This window comes from Neolamprologus multifasciatus, chromosome 11, assembly GCF_963576455.1.
Source record: "Neolamprologus multifasciatus chromosome 11, fNeoMul1.2, whole genome shotgun sequence".
NCBI lineage: Eukaryota > Metazoa > Chordata > Actinopteri > Cichliformes > Cichlidae > Neolamprologus > Neolamprologus multifasciatus.
Genome location: NC_140449.1, coordinates 17581349 through 17597554, shown reverse-complemented (window position 1 = coordinate 17597554; position 16206 = coordinate 17581349). Strand labels below are relative to the sequence as shown.

At 39.1% G+C, this 16206-nt stretch overlaps 3 protein-coding genes across 7 annotated transcripts; 2 read left to right on the top strand and 1 right to left on the bottom strand.

The window, feature by feature from the left end:
* The first annotated feature begins 922 nt into the window (after positions 1 to 922).
* cyp21a2 (cytochrome P450, family 21, subfamily A, polypeptide 2) lies at positions 923 to 10383 on the top strand. Of its 2 annotated transcripts, none has more exons than XM_085177337.1 (12): positions 923 to 1349; positions 1517 to 1699; positions 1793 to 1882; positions 1957 to 2111; positions 2205 to 2300; positions 3052 to 3162; positions 3252 to 3338; positions 3504 to 3584; positions 3763 to 3876; positions 3970 to 4136; positions 9752 to 9855; positions 9941 to 10383. In XM_085177337.1, exons 1-12 carry the CDS (start codon positions 1235 to 1237, stop codon positions 10204 to 10206), a joined length of 1569 nt encoding a protein of 522 aa, XP_085033463.1. In that variant the 5' UTR covers positions 923 to 1234; the 3' UTR covers positions 10207 to 10383. The 2 variants fall into 2 exon arrangements, with proteins under 2 accessions (XP_085033463.1, XP_085033462.1); XM_085177336.1 differs by lacking the exons at positions 9752 to 9855; positions 9941 to 10383 and adding exons at positions 4968 to 5071; positions 5160 to 6118 and having other exon boundaries at positions 924 to 1349.
* A 602-nt stretch (positions 10384 to 10985) lies between these two features.
* Positions 10986 to 14608, top strand: LOC146508120 (obscurin-like). Of its 3 annotated transcripts, XM_085177339.1 has the most exons (8): positions 10995 to 11106; positions 11512 to 11796; positions 11892 to 12182; positions 12261 to 12533; positions 12673 to 12939; positions 13030 to 13128; positions 13240 to 13265; positions 13345 to 14608. In XM_085177339.1, the coding sequence occupies exons 1-8, from the start codon at positions 11034 to 11036 to the stop codon at positions 13465 to 13467; spliced, it is 1437 nt and encodes a 478-aa protein (XP_085033465.1). In that variant the 5' UTR covers positions 10995 to 11033; the 3' UTR covers positions 13468 to 14608. The 3 variants fall into 3 exon arrangements, with proteins under 3 accessions (XP_085033467.1, XP_085033464.1, XP_085033465.1); XM_085177341.1 differs by having other exon boundaries at positions 10986 to 11106; positions 11892 to 12533; positions 12850 to 12939; XM_085177338.1 differs by having other exon boundaries at positions 10989 to 11106; positions 11892 to 12533.
* LOC146508119 (uncharacterized) lies at positions 13664 to 15750 on the bottom strand. 2 transcript variants are annotated; one of them, XM_085177343.1, is made up of 8 exons: positions 15615 to 15750; positions 14988 to 15305; positions 14631 to 14906; positions 14490 to 14543; positions 14213 to 14392; positions 14064 to 14105; positions 13914 to 13973; positions 13664 to 13777 (listed from the first exon to the last, which is right to left on the bottom strand). In XM_085177343.1, exons 1-8 carry the CDS (start codon positions 15679 to 15681, stop codon positions 13770 to 13772), a joined length of 1005 nt encoding a protein of 334 aa, XP_085033469.1. In that variant the 5' UTR covers positions 15682 to 15750; the 3' UTR covers positions 13664 to 13769. The 2 variants fall into 2 exon arrangements, with proteins under 2 accessions (XP_085033469.1, XP_085033468.1); XM_085177342.1 differs by lacking the exon at positions 13664 to 13777 and having other exon boundaries at positions 13882 to 13973.
* Positions 15751 to 16206: the final 456 nt, after the last annotated feature.

Sequence of the window (16206 nt, the reverse complement as noted above, 5' to 3'; positions counted from 1 at the left end):
AGGCTGTGTTGTGCTGCATTTATCACATCAACAGTCATGCTGACCTAACAAATATTTGGATGTCCTTGATTATAGCGAAAACACCAAACACTGCAAGGGCGTAGATTTGGCATGGACGGAAGGGACATGTCCCCACCAATATCCAGCGATTATTGAATTGTCCCCACCAATAATCTCTGTTTAGTTTTAGCAGCGGCAATCCTGAGCTTCGAGGACCTGCAAGGAGGAGGATGGCAGCAAAAATAACCTGGATATAAGAAAGTATTTTTCAAAGAAACATGTAAGTCACTTAAAGTCAAGTTCACTCATAAAATCTGTCCATCATAATAACGTTACAGGCTATGCAAGGCAATACATGCCCCTCTTATTACTCTTTCTGGGTTGCAAAATAAACTTTTAAAAAATTTTCAGGCGAGAATGTAGCTGTGCAAACTTCCAATATCTGAACCTGGGAGAACAGCAAACTCCCGGCACATCGTTTTAGGCTTTGGCCCACATCAGTCTAAAATTGTATGTAACCATGAATAACGTGTTACCATGGCCACCAGGAGAGACTGGACAGTATCGATGTAAAACAAATATGCCAGCAGTTTATCTCAGTTAATAAGAGGAGAGGGCATGTGTTTGGCTCCTTCACATAGTGGACATTGAGTTGTTGTGTGGGACACCAGTAGTCCATGTCTGTTGCTGTAACAGTAGTTCATGTTTAGAGTAAAACATCCCAGCTCACTGACTTGATAGGGGCAATAGTGTGCCTAAAATGTTGCATAATTTTGCTAAGAGATCTGTTACTTTGTGGTAATCTTAGATGAGTAGTTTTATGGACAAAAATGAGTCCTATGAAATTTGTATGATACCTGATTTATATAGAATATGGTTGAAGTAAACTAAAGTATAAAATACTTAGTCAGTCATTTGTTTAATAGTAACTTAACATTATATAATTCACATATAAAACTATGAATTGTAATTTTAAATGGTTTAAAAGCATTTAGAATAGCATATGTAAGCAAGTATATTTCTCCTTTTTTTTATCAAGAAGCAAAGACGAAAAGGAAAAAAAAAAAAGAAACAGGGCAGGGTTCGGTGGTTGAATCATCCGTCCCCACCAATGCCACAACCAAATCTACGCCCTTGAAACACTGTATCGAGCTGACAGGCTTTAAGACCTGTGAGAGGACTATAAATGTTCAGGGCTGCGTGTTGACCACAACGAGAAGACTCTTAAGTGATAATGGAAATATCAATAGTCAGTGTGGGAGCTGCGTTCCTGGTTGTACTGCTGTTCATGGTGCTGAATTGGATTTCTGGTCAGAAACACAAAGATGTTCAGGAAAATCATAAGGGAAGTAAGTCAAGTTGAGTATATATTCACGGTCTTTTTATAGTATATGGTTTTGATGGTTGCAATAAATAATTAAATTAAAAATATGAAGACATACAAAACTGAAACTGGTTGTTATTCTATATTGTTTGCACCTGTCCATTTTACTTTGTCTTTTCTAATTCTGTGTAGGAGATGATTCTAGATTTCTGGACCAGTTTCTTCCCTGCTCCTCATCTCTTTCCCTCCCGGGCCCTCCCGGCCACTTTCTCATTGGTAATATGATGGAGCTGAAACACGATCATCTACCAATTCACCTCACAAATTTGGCACAGCGCTATGGAAGCATTTATTGCCTTAAATTCGGAACAACAAGTAATGATCCATTAATTGATAAAGGTTGACATTTTTAGTAAAGTTCAGATTGCATAACACCAAAACACTGCACTTATAATTGTGTTGTTTCAGCTATGGTAGTGCTGAACAGCAGCGAAGTCATAAGAGAAGCACTGGTGAAGAAATGGTGTGACTTTGCTGGGAGACCGATCTCATACACAGGTAAAGAGTTCAGTTCAGTGCACTGGGCTGCGTAGTTGTCATATGATATCATGAGCCTGACTCACTTCTTTCAGGTGATATTGTGTCTGGGGGAGGTTGCAACATATCTTTAGGTGACTATACTGAAAAGTGGAGGGCACAACATCGCCTTGTCCATAGTTCTCTGCAGCGTTGCTGCAAAAAGTCTTTGCATGATGTCATTGAGAGACAAGCGCTGCATCTGTTAAAGGTACAGTTAAAAAAAGCTGGTAAACAAGATTTTAGAAGGAAGACTTTGCAAACGAAATGCTCAGGATAAAGCACGGGTTTGTTCACTGTTTAGGTTTTGATGGGCTATAAAGGCCGTGCTGTAGATCTGTCAGAGGATTTTACTGTGGCGGCCAGTAATGTCATCACCACTATGGCTTTCGGAATAGAAGTGAGTATTCTTTTCCCCCCTAATTCTGTTTGTACCTGTTTGTGTAAAAGGTGTGTTACGGATTCAAATATTGGGGATGGATACAAGAGGAAAACCAAAAATAACCACACTGGTCCGGCCGGGTCAAGTCAAACGATGATTTAATGAATACACGCGTGGGAGATGGACACCATACAGCAGACAGCATCAGATCTCAAAATGGTGGAGCCTTGATCAAACTCTTATAGCCTCTAGTGGCCCCCACCTAATCATAAAAGCCTAAACATTCACATGCTTTCTCACACAGCGCCTAAGCTACGACCTTGGCTCCCTGTTTATCTGCTCCTGCTGAGATGGGGCAGTATGCTCTGTTCTCTTCTAACCAGACAAATAAGGCGATGACTTTCTGGAACAGTATTTCTTATAACTCACAGTATAATGCATCATAAAACAATATCATTCATTCACAATAAATCAACAGTCTAATGTAATGCAAATCAGTTTACCAAATGTAATAGTTATCACCTTCTTCTAATTCAGGAGCATAATGCAAACTAAAACTACATAATAATTCACAATCTTTAATTAGGGGTCTAACATGGCATAAAATAATATTATAATCCGACAGGTGCTGTTCATGTCATGCGTACCTTAGAAAAGGTACATTCATAATGTTCTGTTAATCAGGAAGTGAAACTCTTGAGGATAAGCATAACGACATCTCGTTCCCTCCGTTTTTGGACAGTGTGTCTCATTACTTTGTGTCTTGTAGTATGACAAGAGCTCATCGGAGCTGCAGGAGTTGCACAGATGTCTCAATGAGATTGTTGCTCTGTGGGGCTCCGCTTGGATATCAGCCCTGGACTCTTTCCCACTGCTTAGAGTAAATATTCACCATTTAGACTATTGGTCAAATAAATAAAACCAGTATCATGTTGTGAAAATAATTTCATGTCATTTGTTCTCTCAAAGAAATTACCCAATCCTGTTTTTGCCCATCTTCTGAAAGAGGTGGTGAGGAGAGACAAAATCATAGGAAGACATCTCAACAATTACAAGGTTAGTAATGTAAGATGATAAGAAAATAATGGTCTCATGAATTTAAATCATTCAGATCACAAGACAAAGAAAATACTTGCTGTGATTTTGTGAAACCAAACACAAAATCACACAAAAATCCAAAAGAACTCTCTTTTAATCTACTTTTGCTATTTATTTGAGCAGTCACAGGACAAAAAAAATCAGGATGTCATCACAGGATCCCTCCTCCAGGGACTTGACAATCAGAACACAGAAGACAAAGCGGTGCGTACATACAGTGAATAGCAGGAGAGATAGTGGACTGCTTTCCTTAATAAATCACCTGAAGTCCCAATAATTTTACAAACTATGATGATAGAGCAAACTTAGTTCAAGATCACAATTAGAAGTGGAAACATGCAACACTGTAAAAGTCTTAAATTACATGTCTTCATGTTCCCAGCTGCTAACAGATATTCATGTTCACATGGCAACAGTGGACCTTCTTATCGGGGGAACAGAGACTACTGCGGCCTGGCTAAACTGGATGGTGGCCTTCCTCCTGCACAGACCAGAGGCACTGGGAATTTTACCAAAAAAAAAAAAAAAAAAAGTTAAAACAAAAAACATGTTTTTGTTTTTTATGCATCCTTTCTAATGTAATCTACAGGTGCAGGAGTTGGTATATGAGGAGCTGTGCACAGTATTGGAGGGCCGATACCCTAAATACAGCGACAGACACAGACTTCCTGTCCTCTGCTCTCTGATCAGTGAGGTGCTCAGGCTCAGGCCAGTCGCCCCTTTGGCAGTACCACACAGAGCCATCAGAGACAGCAGGTCAGCCTGCACATAATAAATAGCAGGAACTACACAACACACAATAAGCACTACTGACTAAGTACCTGTGTGTGTGTGTGTGTGTGTGTGTGTGTGTGTGTGTGTGTGTGTGTGTAGATAGGGGTGTGTACACACATGTACCATGTTTACATATCTTTGTGGGACCAAAAATTTGACGTTTTCTATACTTCTGTGGACCAACAGCCCTTATGGGGACAAAATCCATGTCCCCACGAGTTTGAAGCCATTTTTGAGGATGAAAATGTGATTTTAGTATCAGGCACTCGTTTCGTTCATTTTTGATGGTTAGGGTCAGGGTAAGCGGCTAGGCGTAGCATTATGTCAATTAGATGTCTCCACAAAGATATGAAAACACAACTGTCTTTGTGTGTGCGTGTGTGTTTATGTGTGAGATACATGTGCTAGTACAGCCTGACTGAGGTCTCCAGATCTCCCACAGTCTCACATTTCTCCAAAGGGAGTGGTTTTAATTAATGAAGTATGCTGGAATGTGATGCTGGAAGTATGAGGAATTGCAACATTTGGCACCGCTCTTCCTCCAAGATCAGACTTATGAAGAGACATCCACTTGAATTACCTTTAGAAAAATGTAATTTATTAAAACAACAAGCACCAGCATTGTTTATTTATGTAATTGTGCAGAAAGAAGATGTGTAGACATTATTTAAATTACAGAGGTATACCCAAAACCTGAAAAAACAACAACAAAAAACCCCAACACATACACATTTTCTGCTGTTGCCCTGTTATGTATGTGTGTTGCTTGATACTTGGCATTAAGACAAATATATGACTCCTCCTCATGTTTAGAATTGCAGGTTATTTCATCCCTAAGAACACAGTCATCATTCCTAATCTTTTTGGAGCACATCATGATCCTGAAGTTTGGCCTGACCCATACAGCTTCAAACCAGGTACTGTCCCAAACGCTGTTGTGTGATTTGTGTTCATTTCACTTGGCTCAGAAGAGTTCAAATAAAGTATTGACACTCTCTCTTTCAGAACGCTTTCTGAATGAAGGAGGAGGAAGCGGAGGCGGCTCCACCCGTGACCTGATCCCTTTTGGAGGGGGGGCTCGGCTCTGCCTGGGAGAGTCTGTGGCCAAAATGGAGCTTTTTCTGTTCAGTGCCTACTTGCTGAGAGATTTTCAGTTCCTCCTGCCTGAGAGCGAGACCTCACTGCCTGATCTGAGAGGAGTTGCCAGTGTTGTGCTTAAAATCAAGTCCTATGAAGTTGTAGCACGTCCAAGACCTGTGACTAATCCCTGAGCTGCAGTGGGTGTATTGCTGTGGGTGTTGGCCATGTATGTGCAAATTTATGTTTCACATATTTACATTTTCTCTTCTTATTCTTATTCATTCCTACACTTTATTATCAAAGTTATTTGTTCCACCAGCACTGAATAAAATGTCCAAACCAAAGTCTTTATTTCTTCAGTGGCAATAACCCAGACAAGAGGTGACCACTCTTGCGAAATTAAAACAAACACTGCAGTCAGAAATGTCCCATTAGAGTGCAGTCACAAGCAGCTTTATTAACTATGCAAAAAATATCAGATAATTAAATATATATATATATATATATATATGTTGGTCCGACTAAAAAATTCAGTTTATCAGTTAATCGGCTATAGTGAGTAACCTACCCAGTAGTACATTTACTACCCCGTTCACTGAGCAAGACAAAGACCTACTCCACACCTGGTGCACAGCCTTCTAAGCACCTCCCACTAATACGCCCACTTCATCTTGCAGGGATCTGGACATTCCCATACACTACATAACACATAGAAAACTCCACTGACTCTTAAAAATGCCACACAGTGGCATTATGGTATGGGATAAGTCCAGTTTCTCCTCAGCGCTGGGTTACAGGCGTATCTGCTGTTTGGGATTTCATCATTAATAGCCTACTCATGATGAAAAGGAACGTAAAAGTTATTATTTGAAACAAAATAGTAACCCACATGTAAAACACACAGCAGTCACGACAGTTAAAGTGACTGTAGCAGAGTCAACATAAATAACTCTTACAAGTAAAAATAACTCATCTCTTATGACTCATTGTCATGAGCGAAAAGTGAGGTTCATGTGTCATTTCGTGCAACTGAATGGTTTTTGGTGTAACGGGAAAGTTAAAAAATGAGAAGTTAATGAAAAGCTTTCTCTGGCAAGTAATTAAATTACATGCTGCATTACGGCCCTGTCCTTTATTAAGGTCATTAACTGCTCACACCTGCATGGGTTTAAGTTTTGTCCATTTTGTGGCAGAAAGTTAAAAAATCTTTTTTTTTTTAAATATATATTTTTTTATAATTTACAACATCCAACTTCGATAGCTAGGGATTGGACTGCCAGGGTCTCTCTTCTTGAATGCCACCCAGCACACACTGCACCTGACTCTACGTCACCTTCTGGGTTGTGGGCCTACACGAGGGTAGCCCTTTATCCTGGGCAGGGTAAACTGTCCCCAGATCTGACCAATCAGACTACTGCACTTGGCAACAAGTGCACTCATAGCTCAAAAACGGTACTGAAACTACAAATACCTCAGACACATAGCTAAACATAGCTCCAGCTCAATCAACTGAACTCAGTTTAAAGAAACTCTCAGTCCTCCTGAAATATGTATGAAAGCCACCACAGACAGAAGGTGCTTCGATGACATCAAAGAAGTGATGCACTGCTGACCGTATGCATGAATTACTGTACTGTTGCATCTTCATGCAACCTTTGTTCTTGATTCAACTGATGAAAATGATTGCTTTCCCCAGCTCTGCAAACACATGTCTGTAAGTATCCTCCTAATCATTCTGATAGTGGTGGGAGGGCTCTACATTTACATCAAGAGGAAGCGCAACAAGGATCTGGGGAATAAATCCGATTTATTCTGGATCTGGAGGTTGAATACTTCCACAATGTTTTCCTTCTTGGTCTGCAACTAATGATCAGCCCAGTACTGAAATGGTAAGATATCAAAAAACAGGATCATGCCGAGTCAAGCTCACATGTCCTATTTCACTAATGTTGGTGCTCTTCTCCTCAGACTCATGTGTACGAGGTCATTAAGGATGATCGTAATGAGGAACAACAACAGCAACTACATTTAAAAAGAGAAGCAGCCACTGCAACAACCAGTTTTTATAATATATTACAAGCTGTGAACTAGAGTGAAACCACATGCTGTTCTTTGTCTTTATCACAAACTTCAAAATCATCAATAGATGTGGTTTACAAAACCTGTTTGAAAACAGACTTTTTTTCCATTCCAAGAAACAGAAATTCACAGTAAATCAGCTCCTCCTTTGCCTTGCTACAGACATGCATGCAATATGTTTTAAAGTAAATTAAAACATGTATGATTACATTGTAAGCATTTTTGAAAAACACATTTTATTTCAATAATATGGTTTTTAAATTATTCATTTTTAAATGTTATTTTACACACTCAGTCAAACTACACAGCAAAGATGAGATAACCTTTGAGGGAAATCTTCTTTAGCTTGAAATTGGCTAATATTGGACTGCAGTAAAAGAGAGAAATTATTTTTTGCGACAGGCTAAGATTTGAAAATCATAATCAATTGAGAAAACAAGGCATGATACCACTAACAAGTAACCAAGATTATGTCTGGCATTGGGTACAGACTGTTGACAAGCTGGCTTGGATTATCTGTGAGAAAAGAAAAAGGTTCAAGTCAAGTGTTGAACAGAAAGGCATCAAAGAGGCTAAAAAGCACAGTAAGAAGAGAGTTGGCACTCACTCCCCAGAGGCGCAACAATTTCATATGTAGACATACAATTACCTGAATAACAAGAAAACACAGATAGCTAGCCGAGCTCTCGGTAGCAGACGTCTCCGAAAACGTCGAAGCACTTTTGCAAATATGTGATATCTTGATAAACCGAGCAGATATCTGATGTTTACACAGCTACTTTCTCGCCTGAAAATATGTTAAAACTTTATTTTGTGACCCAGAAAGATTAGTAAGAGTAATTTTAAAACTTAGTAGCGGAGCATTGGTAAAACTTAGGAGCATTGTTGGAAACTGGAGTTTGGCTGGGCCGCGCTATGAATTCTGGGATAAGGTGGGCCACGAAGGACACACCCGACCCATCCTTCAAATTCGGGGAAAAGGAGGACGCATTTGTCGGCTGCATTCGGAGGAGTCTACGAATTTGGACAGCCTTCGTAGCGTCGCTGTGATGTAATCGGTCTACAAATGTGGCCTCAGGAGGATGCAGCCCATGAATTTGGACACGACCAGTGAGTGAGAAAGGTGACTGGAAAGGAAAAACTCAATGCATCATGGGAATCCCCCGCAGCCTACGTCTATTGCAGCATAACTAAGGGAGGATTCAGGGTCACCTGGTCCAGCCCTAACTATATGCTTTAGCGAAAAGGAAAGTTTTAAGCCTAGTCTTGAAAGTAGAGATAGTGTCTGTCTCCCGAATCCAAACTGGAAGCTGGTTCCACAGAAGAGGGGCCTGAAAACTGAAGGCTCTGCCTCCCATTATACTTTTAAATACTCTAGGAACAACAAGTAGGCCTGCAGTGCAAGAGTGAAGTGCTCTAATAGGGTGATATGGTACTACAAGGTCATTAAGATAAGATGGGGCCTGGTTATTAAGATCTTGTATGTGAGGAGCAGGATTTTGAATTCAATTCTGGATTTAACAGGAAGCCAATGAAGGGAAGCCAAAACAGGAGAAATACGCTCTCTCTTTCTAGTCCCTGTCAGTACTCTTGCTGCAGCATTTTGGATTAACTGAAGGCTTTTCAGGGAGGTTTTAGGACATCCTGATAATAATGAATTGCAGTAGTCCAGCCTAGAAGTAATGAATGCACGAACTAGTTTTTCAGATTCACTCTGAGACAGGATATTTCTAATTTTAGAGATGTTGCGCAAATGGAAGAAAGCAGTTGTACATATTTGTTTAATATGTGCATTGAAGGACATGTCCTGGTCAAAATACATGAGACTTTCAACTCTTTCATAAGAATGAAAGTGTTGAAAGTCAGATCAATCCAAAAAGGTGCCTCTAGTGTAACTGTATGATTCTCTGGGTTTTGCATAAAATGGAACAGCTAGTGAAGAGACAAAGATCAGTCACCTCTAGACCTTTTTATTTTCATTTCCTTGACGTTACACAGAAGTCTCGATTTGAAACTATAACCAGTCTTTTGGTTGTTCTTTACCTTATTATGCGATCCATAACTGCCAGTTTTGTTGCATAAGCCACAAAACTGGCCCAATAAATAAAATTAATCATTGCACTTGTAGTTAAAGTTGGGAGAGGAAAATAATAACAAAGAGTTCCTACGGAAAAAAAAAAGAAAAGCAAACAACCGACAAATAATCAGTTGCTTATTTTTTGTTTTTGTACAGAAAGAAAATTAGCAAAGATAAGAAAACGTAAGAATATAAACTACACACACACATGAAACCTGGAAAAATAGCATATTTCTATTTAAATGAACATTCATACACAAAGAATTGTCTGACATACACATTTTCTAATGTTGTTAAGTTGCTTATTAACACTGTTTTTAGTTGGCCTCATGACAAATATTTGACTTCTCCTCATGTTTAGCATTGCAGGTTATTTCATCCCTAAGAACACAGTCATCATTCCTAATCTTTTTGGAGCACATCATGATCCTGAAGTTTGGCCTGACCCATACAGCTTCAAACCAGGTACTGTCCCAAACGCTGTGTGATTTGTGTTCATTTCACTTGGCTCAGAAGAGTTCAAATAAAGTATTGACACTCTCTCTTTCAGAGCGCTTTCTGAAAGAAGGAGGAGGAAGCGGAGGCGGCTCCACCCGTGACCTGATCCCTTTTGGAGGGGGGGCTCGGCTCTGCCTGGGAGAGTCTGTGGCCAAAATGGAGCTTTTTCTGTTCAGTGCCTACTTGCTGAGAGATTTTCAGTTCCTCCTGCCTGAGAGCGAGACCTCACTGCCTGATCTGAGAGGAGTTGCCAGTGTTGTGCTTAAAATCAAGTCCTATGAAGTTGTAGCACGTCCAAGACCTGTGACTAATCCCTGAGCTGCAGTGGGTGTATTGCTGACTTGTTGTTTGCGTTGGCCATGTATGTGCAAATTTATGTTTCACATATTTACATTTTCTCTTCTTATTCTTATTCATTCCTACACTTTATTATCAAAGTTATTTGTTCCACCAGCAGTGAATAAAATGTCCAAACCAAAGTTTTTATTTCTTCATTGGCAATGCACAGAATAACTGTACTGTTGGTGCTTATTAATGTTCACCAGTAGTGGAGGGAAATTGCAACAATGATCATATAAGTAATCATATATTTTCAAAATGAAAAACTAAAGTAAGAGGAGTAAAAAAATCGTAAAAATGAATGCTGTTAATGTATCTACGGACACCACAATGTGAAAGAGCCTTCTTTTTTGCAGGTTTCACTGAATCTGACAACACCACCTGGTGGACAAACCTTAAAAATGCACACATAGTGACAGTTTATGGGATAGGTTCAGTCCATTGACTGTAGAAACTGTTTTCTACAGTCAATGGTTCAGTCTCTCCACAGCACTGGATTACAGCAGTATCTGCTGTTTGGGTTGTCACACAATTAATAGCATCCTGGTGATGAAAAGGAATGTAGACGTTATTATTAAAAAATAATTTAATTGACAGGTAAATCACAACAGTCACAACACTTAAAGTGATTGTGACAATTTTGAATAAACATGACGGAGTCGATCACTACATAAATATAAATTTCTCTTATGAGTCATTCTCCTCAGTTAAACATGATCTTCATGTGTCATTTCCTGTAAAGTGTTTTGCAAAACGTCTGCTATAAGAGCATTTTGCAATAACAGAGAAAATCTGGAAACGGCAAGATGGACTCGCTTTCACTGTTGGTACTCTGTCTTTTTTATCTCACACAGGCAGCAAGTGGACATCATCCAACTGGTAATTAAACAAATATATAACACCTATTAATATATATACACATGATGTAATATATTCACACGCGGTACCTTGTAGAGCCCTCTTGGACATGGCTTGATTTCATCCTCTCTGATTGTTTTCTAACCCATGAGGCACCGTTATGAGACAAAACTTGTTGGTGTCACAGAAAAATAATTAGTCAGTGGTTACTGATTTTTTTTTTTTTTTTACCTTATATTGTATCATAGCAAAATAACCATAATAAAAATAACTCACAAAATAATTGTGATCTCAGATATTCACTCAGTCCTTTGTGAACTGCTCACACGTACACAGATGTTACAGTTTTCATTTTATGGCATATATATAGATTTTAAGAAATGTTTTTAATTTAAAAAAAATGCATTTTTCTGTAATTTTCTGCAGTGAATCCTTTGCTGATGGTCGCTGTAGAAGGAGATAATGTTACTTTGCCATGTGGTATCCCTTCTATCAAAACCTGCTCTTCTATCAGCTGGGACATGAGTGCAGAATTTAATTTAACTGATGAGATTATAAAGAAAGAAAAACCGACAGCTCCAAACAGCCACAGGTATCGCCTGCTCAAAGACTGCTCTCTGCAGATAACTCAGCTGGTGCTCAATGATGCACGGCTTTACACGTGTAAGAGAGGAACGCTCAAGTCAAGTGTTTCACTTCGAATTCTTTGCAGTAAGTGTTTTTGCTTCACACCTTTTTGTTTTGTTTTTTGTTTTACATACAGAAATAGTAAATAAAAATATCACAATGCTTTTTTTATCCACCAGTTACTGAAAGGTCACTTCCTGCAAATGACAAAAAGATGGAGCTTCATTGTTACCTCAGTACAGATAAAGGAGCTGACCCCTGTTTCAACCACAGAGAGCTTCATATCAACTGGAGCACTGAGGATGATACACCAATAAATGGAAGTAGATTTGTAATTGAACATCCACATAATTGCTTCTCTAAACTGATCATTGATAAAAAATTGACAGACCACCACAGAAAATGGAGATGTCATCTAACTCAGAATGACCTTGTTAAAGCCACCATCAGTTATACGACAACAGTAGAAGGTGCTACACAGCCCGTACACAAAATGAAAGATGTTGCTCAGTATGTACAAAGTGTGACCAGTTCTCCCTTTTCCCCAGATGGACTAGAGGAAGTGTTTGCCACAGTGGGTGAGTCAGTACTGTTGACTTGTGGCAACACTTCCTCTCCTGATATGAAGTGGACTTTGCGTGAAAAGCAACTGAGAGATGCTAGGTCACCTGATAATGGCCAAATAAAAGCATCACATGTGAATCAAGATTCCTCTCTGGTCATTAGCAGACTGAGCTCACTGCATGCTGGAGACTACCAGTGTTCACACTCCACTGATAAAAAAGATGTGCTCAATAAATTCAGGCTGCATACCCTTGATGGTAAGTATTAAAACTTTGTAGATGCTTTGTACATATCTATATATATAGATATATATATAGATATAGATATATACACACATATGAGAAAGAGAGAGATGGAGATCTGATGTTTCATCTCTCATGTTCTACATTTCTACAGTAACTGCAATGCCTGCAGGGCTCAGAGGAGAGAATCTCACCTTGACCTGTGCACTTACCTGTGCCACAGAATGTGAAAAAGACTTTGAATTAACTTGGTCAGGAAGTGCCCACAAAGGTTGGCAGAGTGAATTAATGAATATCAATAATACTCTGATAAAGAAGTTATTTCTCCCAGAGTCATCAGTGCGATCATACGAAGATATAACATGCTCTGTGCACAGAGAGGGCGCTCTGGTGGCATCAAAAAAGTGGCGCGCCGTTGACCGTAAGCATGAATTACTGTTCTGTTGCCTTGTCTGCTGAATGCACCTTCTATTCATGACTAAACTGATCGGAAAATGATTCCTTTCCCCAGCTCTGCAAACACCTGCCTGGATAGGCCTGCCTCTAGTCATCCTGATAGTGGCGGGTGGGCTTTACATTTACACCAAGAGGAAGCGCAACAAGGATGCAGGTACTGAATGTGCTTCAGAAATTACAACCAAACAACAGCTACAACATGAATTACTCTAAGGCTTTGATGGAGATTGAATATTTCCACAATGTTTTCCTTCTTGGTCTGCAGCTAATGATCAGCCCAGTACTGAAATGGTAAGATATCAAAAAACAGGATCATGCCGAGTCAAGCTCACATGTCCTATTTCACTAATGTTGGCGCTCTTCTCCTCAGACTCATGTGTACGAGGTCGTTCAGGATGATTGTAATGAGGAACAACAGCAGCAACTACATTTAAAAAGAGAAGCAGCCACTGCAACAACCAGTTTTTATGATTTATTACAAGCTGTGAACTAGAGTGAAACCACATGCTGTTCTTTGTCTTTATCACAAACTTCAAAATCATCAACAGATGTGGTTTACAAAACCTGTTTGAAAACAGACTTTTTTCCATTCCAAGAAACAGAAATTCACAGTAAATCAGCTCCTCCTTTGCCTTGCTACAGACATGCATGCAAGATTTTAAAGAAATAAAGTTACAAAAACATGATTGGTTACATTATAAGCATGCAAACTTATCTACTTTTGAAAATCCAACCCACACTGCAAGGATGAGATAACCGCAGAGGAGAATCTTCTTCCTTACTTGAAAATATTTATTATTGGACTGCAACAAAGGAGAGAAAAATGTTTTGGTTTCTTTGGTTTTTGTTGTTGTTGTGTTGTTTTTTGTTGACATGATAAGATTTGAACATTTTAATTTGAACAATTTCATAAAGGAGGCAAAACCTCATACAACTTACAGGTAACTAAGCTTTCGTCTGGCATTTGATACAGACTGTTGATTCGCTGGCCTGGAATATCTGTGAAAAAGAAAAAGGTTCAAGTCAAGTGTTGAACAGAAAGGCATCACAGTGGCTAAAAAGCACAGTAAGAAGAGAGTTGGCACTCACTCGTCAAAGGTGCAACAATCTCATATGTAGACATACAATTACCTGAATAACAAGAAAACAGAACTATTTAAACAACTCAATACTACATAAAGTTAGTGTGACTGTATGACAGTGTGATAAGAATGAAAGAGTTTAAAGTCAGATCAAACCATTAAAGCGCCTCTGGTGTAACTGTGTGATTCTCTGGGTTTTGCATCTGCGGTACACAACGAGTCCAATCACAGCGGCAATTATGATCATCCCCAAAATGACACAGACCACAACTGCAATTAAAGCATCGTTGCTCTCCTCCTTCCTTTGCGACAGAGATATATCATTGGCTTTTGGTGCTAAAGAGAACAAGGCAAAAGTTAAAGCAACAATATAGTGAACATATAATCATAAATATGATTTAATGAATGTGCAAGACAGCAAAAGCAAACAGACCTGGCAGACTTGGAGTTTTTGTTGGAATAACCGGAACCGTTGTGGTCACAAAAGCTTCGTTGAAAAAACAGGAATCTTACATATTACTTGTGTGTATGTTTGATCATTGCTTTTGATATGTCAAAGAAAAAAATCACTGACCTTGTACTTGTAGATTGGTGTCAAAGCAGCGCTGAGTTTTACCAAGCGTGTAACTGCATGTATACCAGCCACTGTCGCTGGTGTTCACAGACTGGAAAGTCAGAGATGTACCATTAGTTTTGGCTTTGCTGGAGTCGAGTGATTCACGCATGTCTCCTTTCTGGATTGCCCAGGAGATGTTTTGAGGTTCTTGTTGTCCAGTTGTCATGTTTACTGGGCAGTTTAACTTGGCAGGCATGCTGGGTGCTGCCTTCACAGGTTCAAGGACTTTGCAGTCTGCAAGATCATAACAAATCGTGTGACTCACCAGTGAGATATTTGCTTGCAAAGTAAAGATAAAGTAGTAAAAAGTTTTACCTTTTATTCTCAAAGATATGTTTTTGGCCGCAACACGGTCCCATCCTTTCCACGTTTCATAAGTGTACAGTCCTGCGTCGGATTTTTGAGGTTTTGTCAGAGTTAAGCATTTTTGTCCATTTCCATCAGCTACCCATTTTACACGTTTATACACATCGTTGCTCAGTGTGGGCCATTTAAACATATCCTTCACTTGATTAGGATCTGTAGCAAACTTTGTCACGCTGTATCTGTAGCAGCTGTTTGGATCCGTGTCATTTAGACTGAAACAAGTGAGAGGTACATCTTCTTCTTGAACAGCTAAGATGGTCTCAGTATCTGTTAAGCCAAAAGTTAAATAATGAGTCTAAATGTACTAATACATGCATCGCATTCAAGGAAGCAAGTACCTCATTTTTGCTGGTTAGAAAGTTTACACCAAAATATGCAATATCAGATTAGCAGCATGCATATTTTTAGATTCATGGCATATAATTAAATTGCATTTGTTGTTAAATATTTTTTGGAGCCAAGATGATATACACTGAATAAACCTTTAGTGATTTAATTACAAATGTAGTAAGCTTTAGTTAAAAAGCGTTTATTTTTATCCAATCAGATCCAGACATTATTTGCAGAACTGCTTACCTCCAAATCCTGATGCGACATTCAACAGAATTAAAGAAAGGTAACCCTGAAGATATAAATGTAACATGTTCTGTGTAATGCAGCTAGTGAAGAGACAAAGATCAGTCACCTCTAGACCTTTTTATTTTCACTTCCTTGAAGTTACATAGAAGTCTCAACTGGAAACTACCTGGAGTAGTATACTGGAGTCTTTTGGATGTTCTTTACCTGATTATGTGATCAACGATACCACAGTGTGGCAAGAACTAGGCATTACATTTGGCCAGTTTTGTGGCCAAGTTGCTTTCTGGGCTCATGTTTAAAGTAAGGAAAAGAAAGTGATAAAGCTGCAATAAAGTTCTCTCCAAACACACTGATCTGACTTATGTGACTGCTTAAACCATTTTACTTCCACCCGTTCCAGTGGAGCTGTTCACTGGTACAGACATTTCACCTTTGAGGTACTTCCGGGTGTAAATGTGCATAACTCTTTCACTTTAAATGAATAAAAAGGAACCCACACCCAGAAAAAAAAACTGTGAATAACAAAATATGATGTAATCCAAAAATGCCTCATGAGCAAAAGTTTCCAGACTAGAGCACTAAAGAAAGA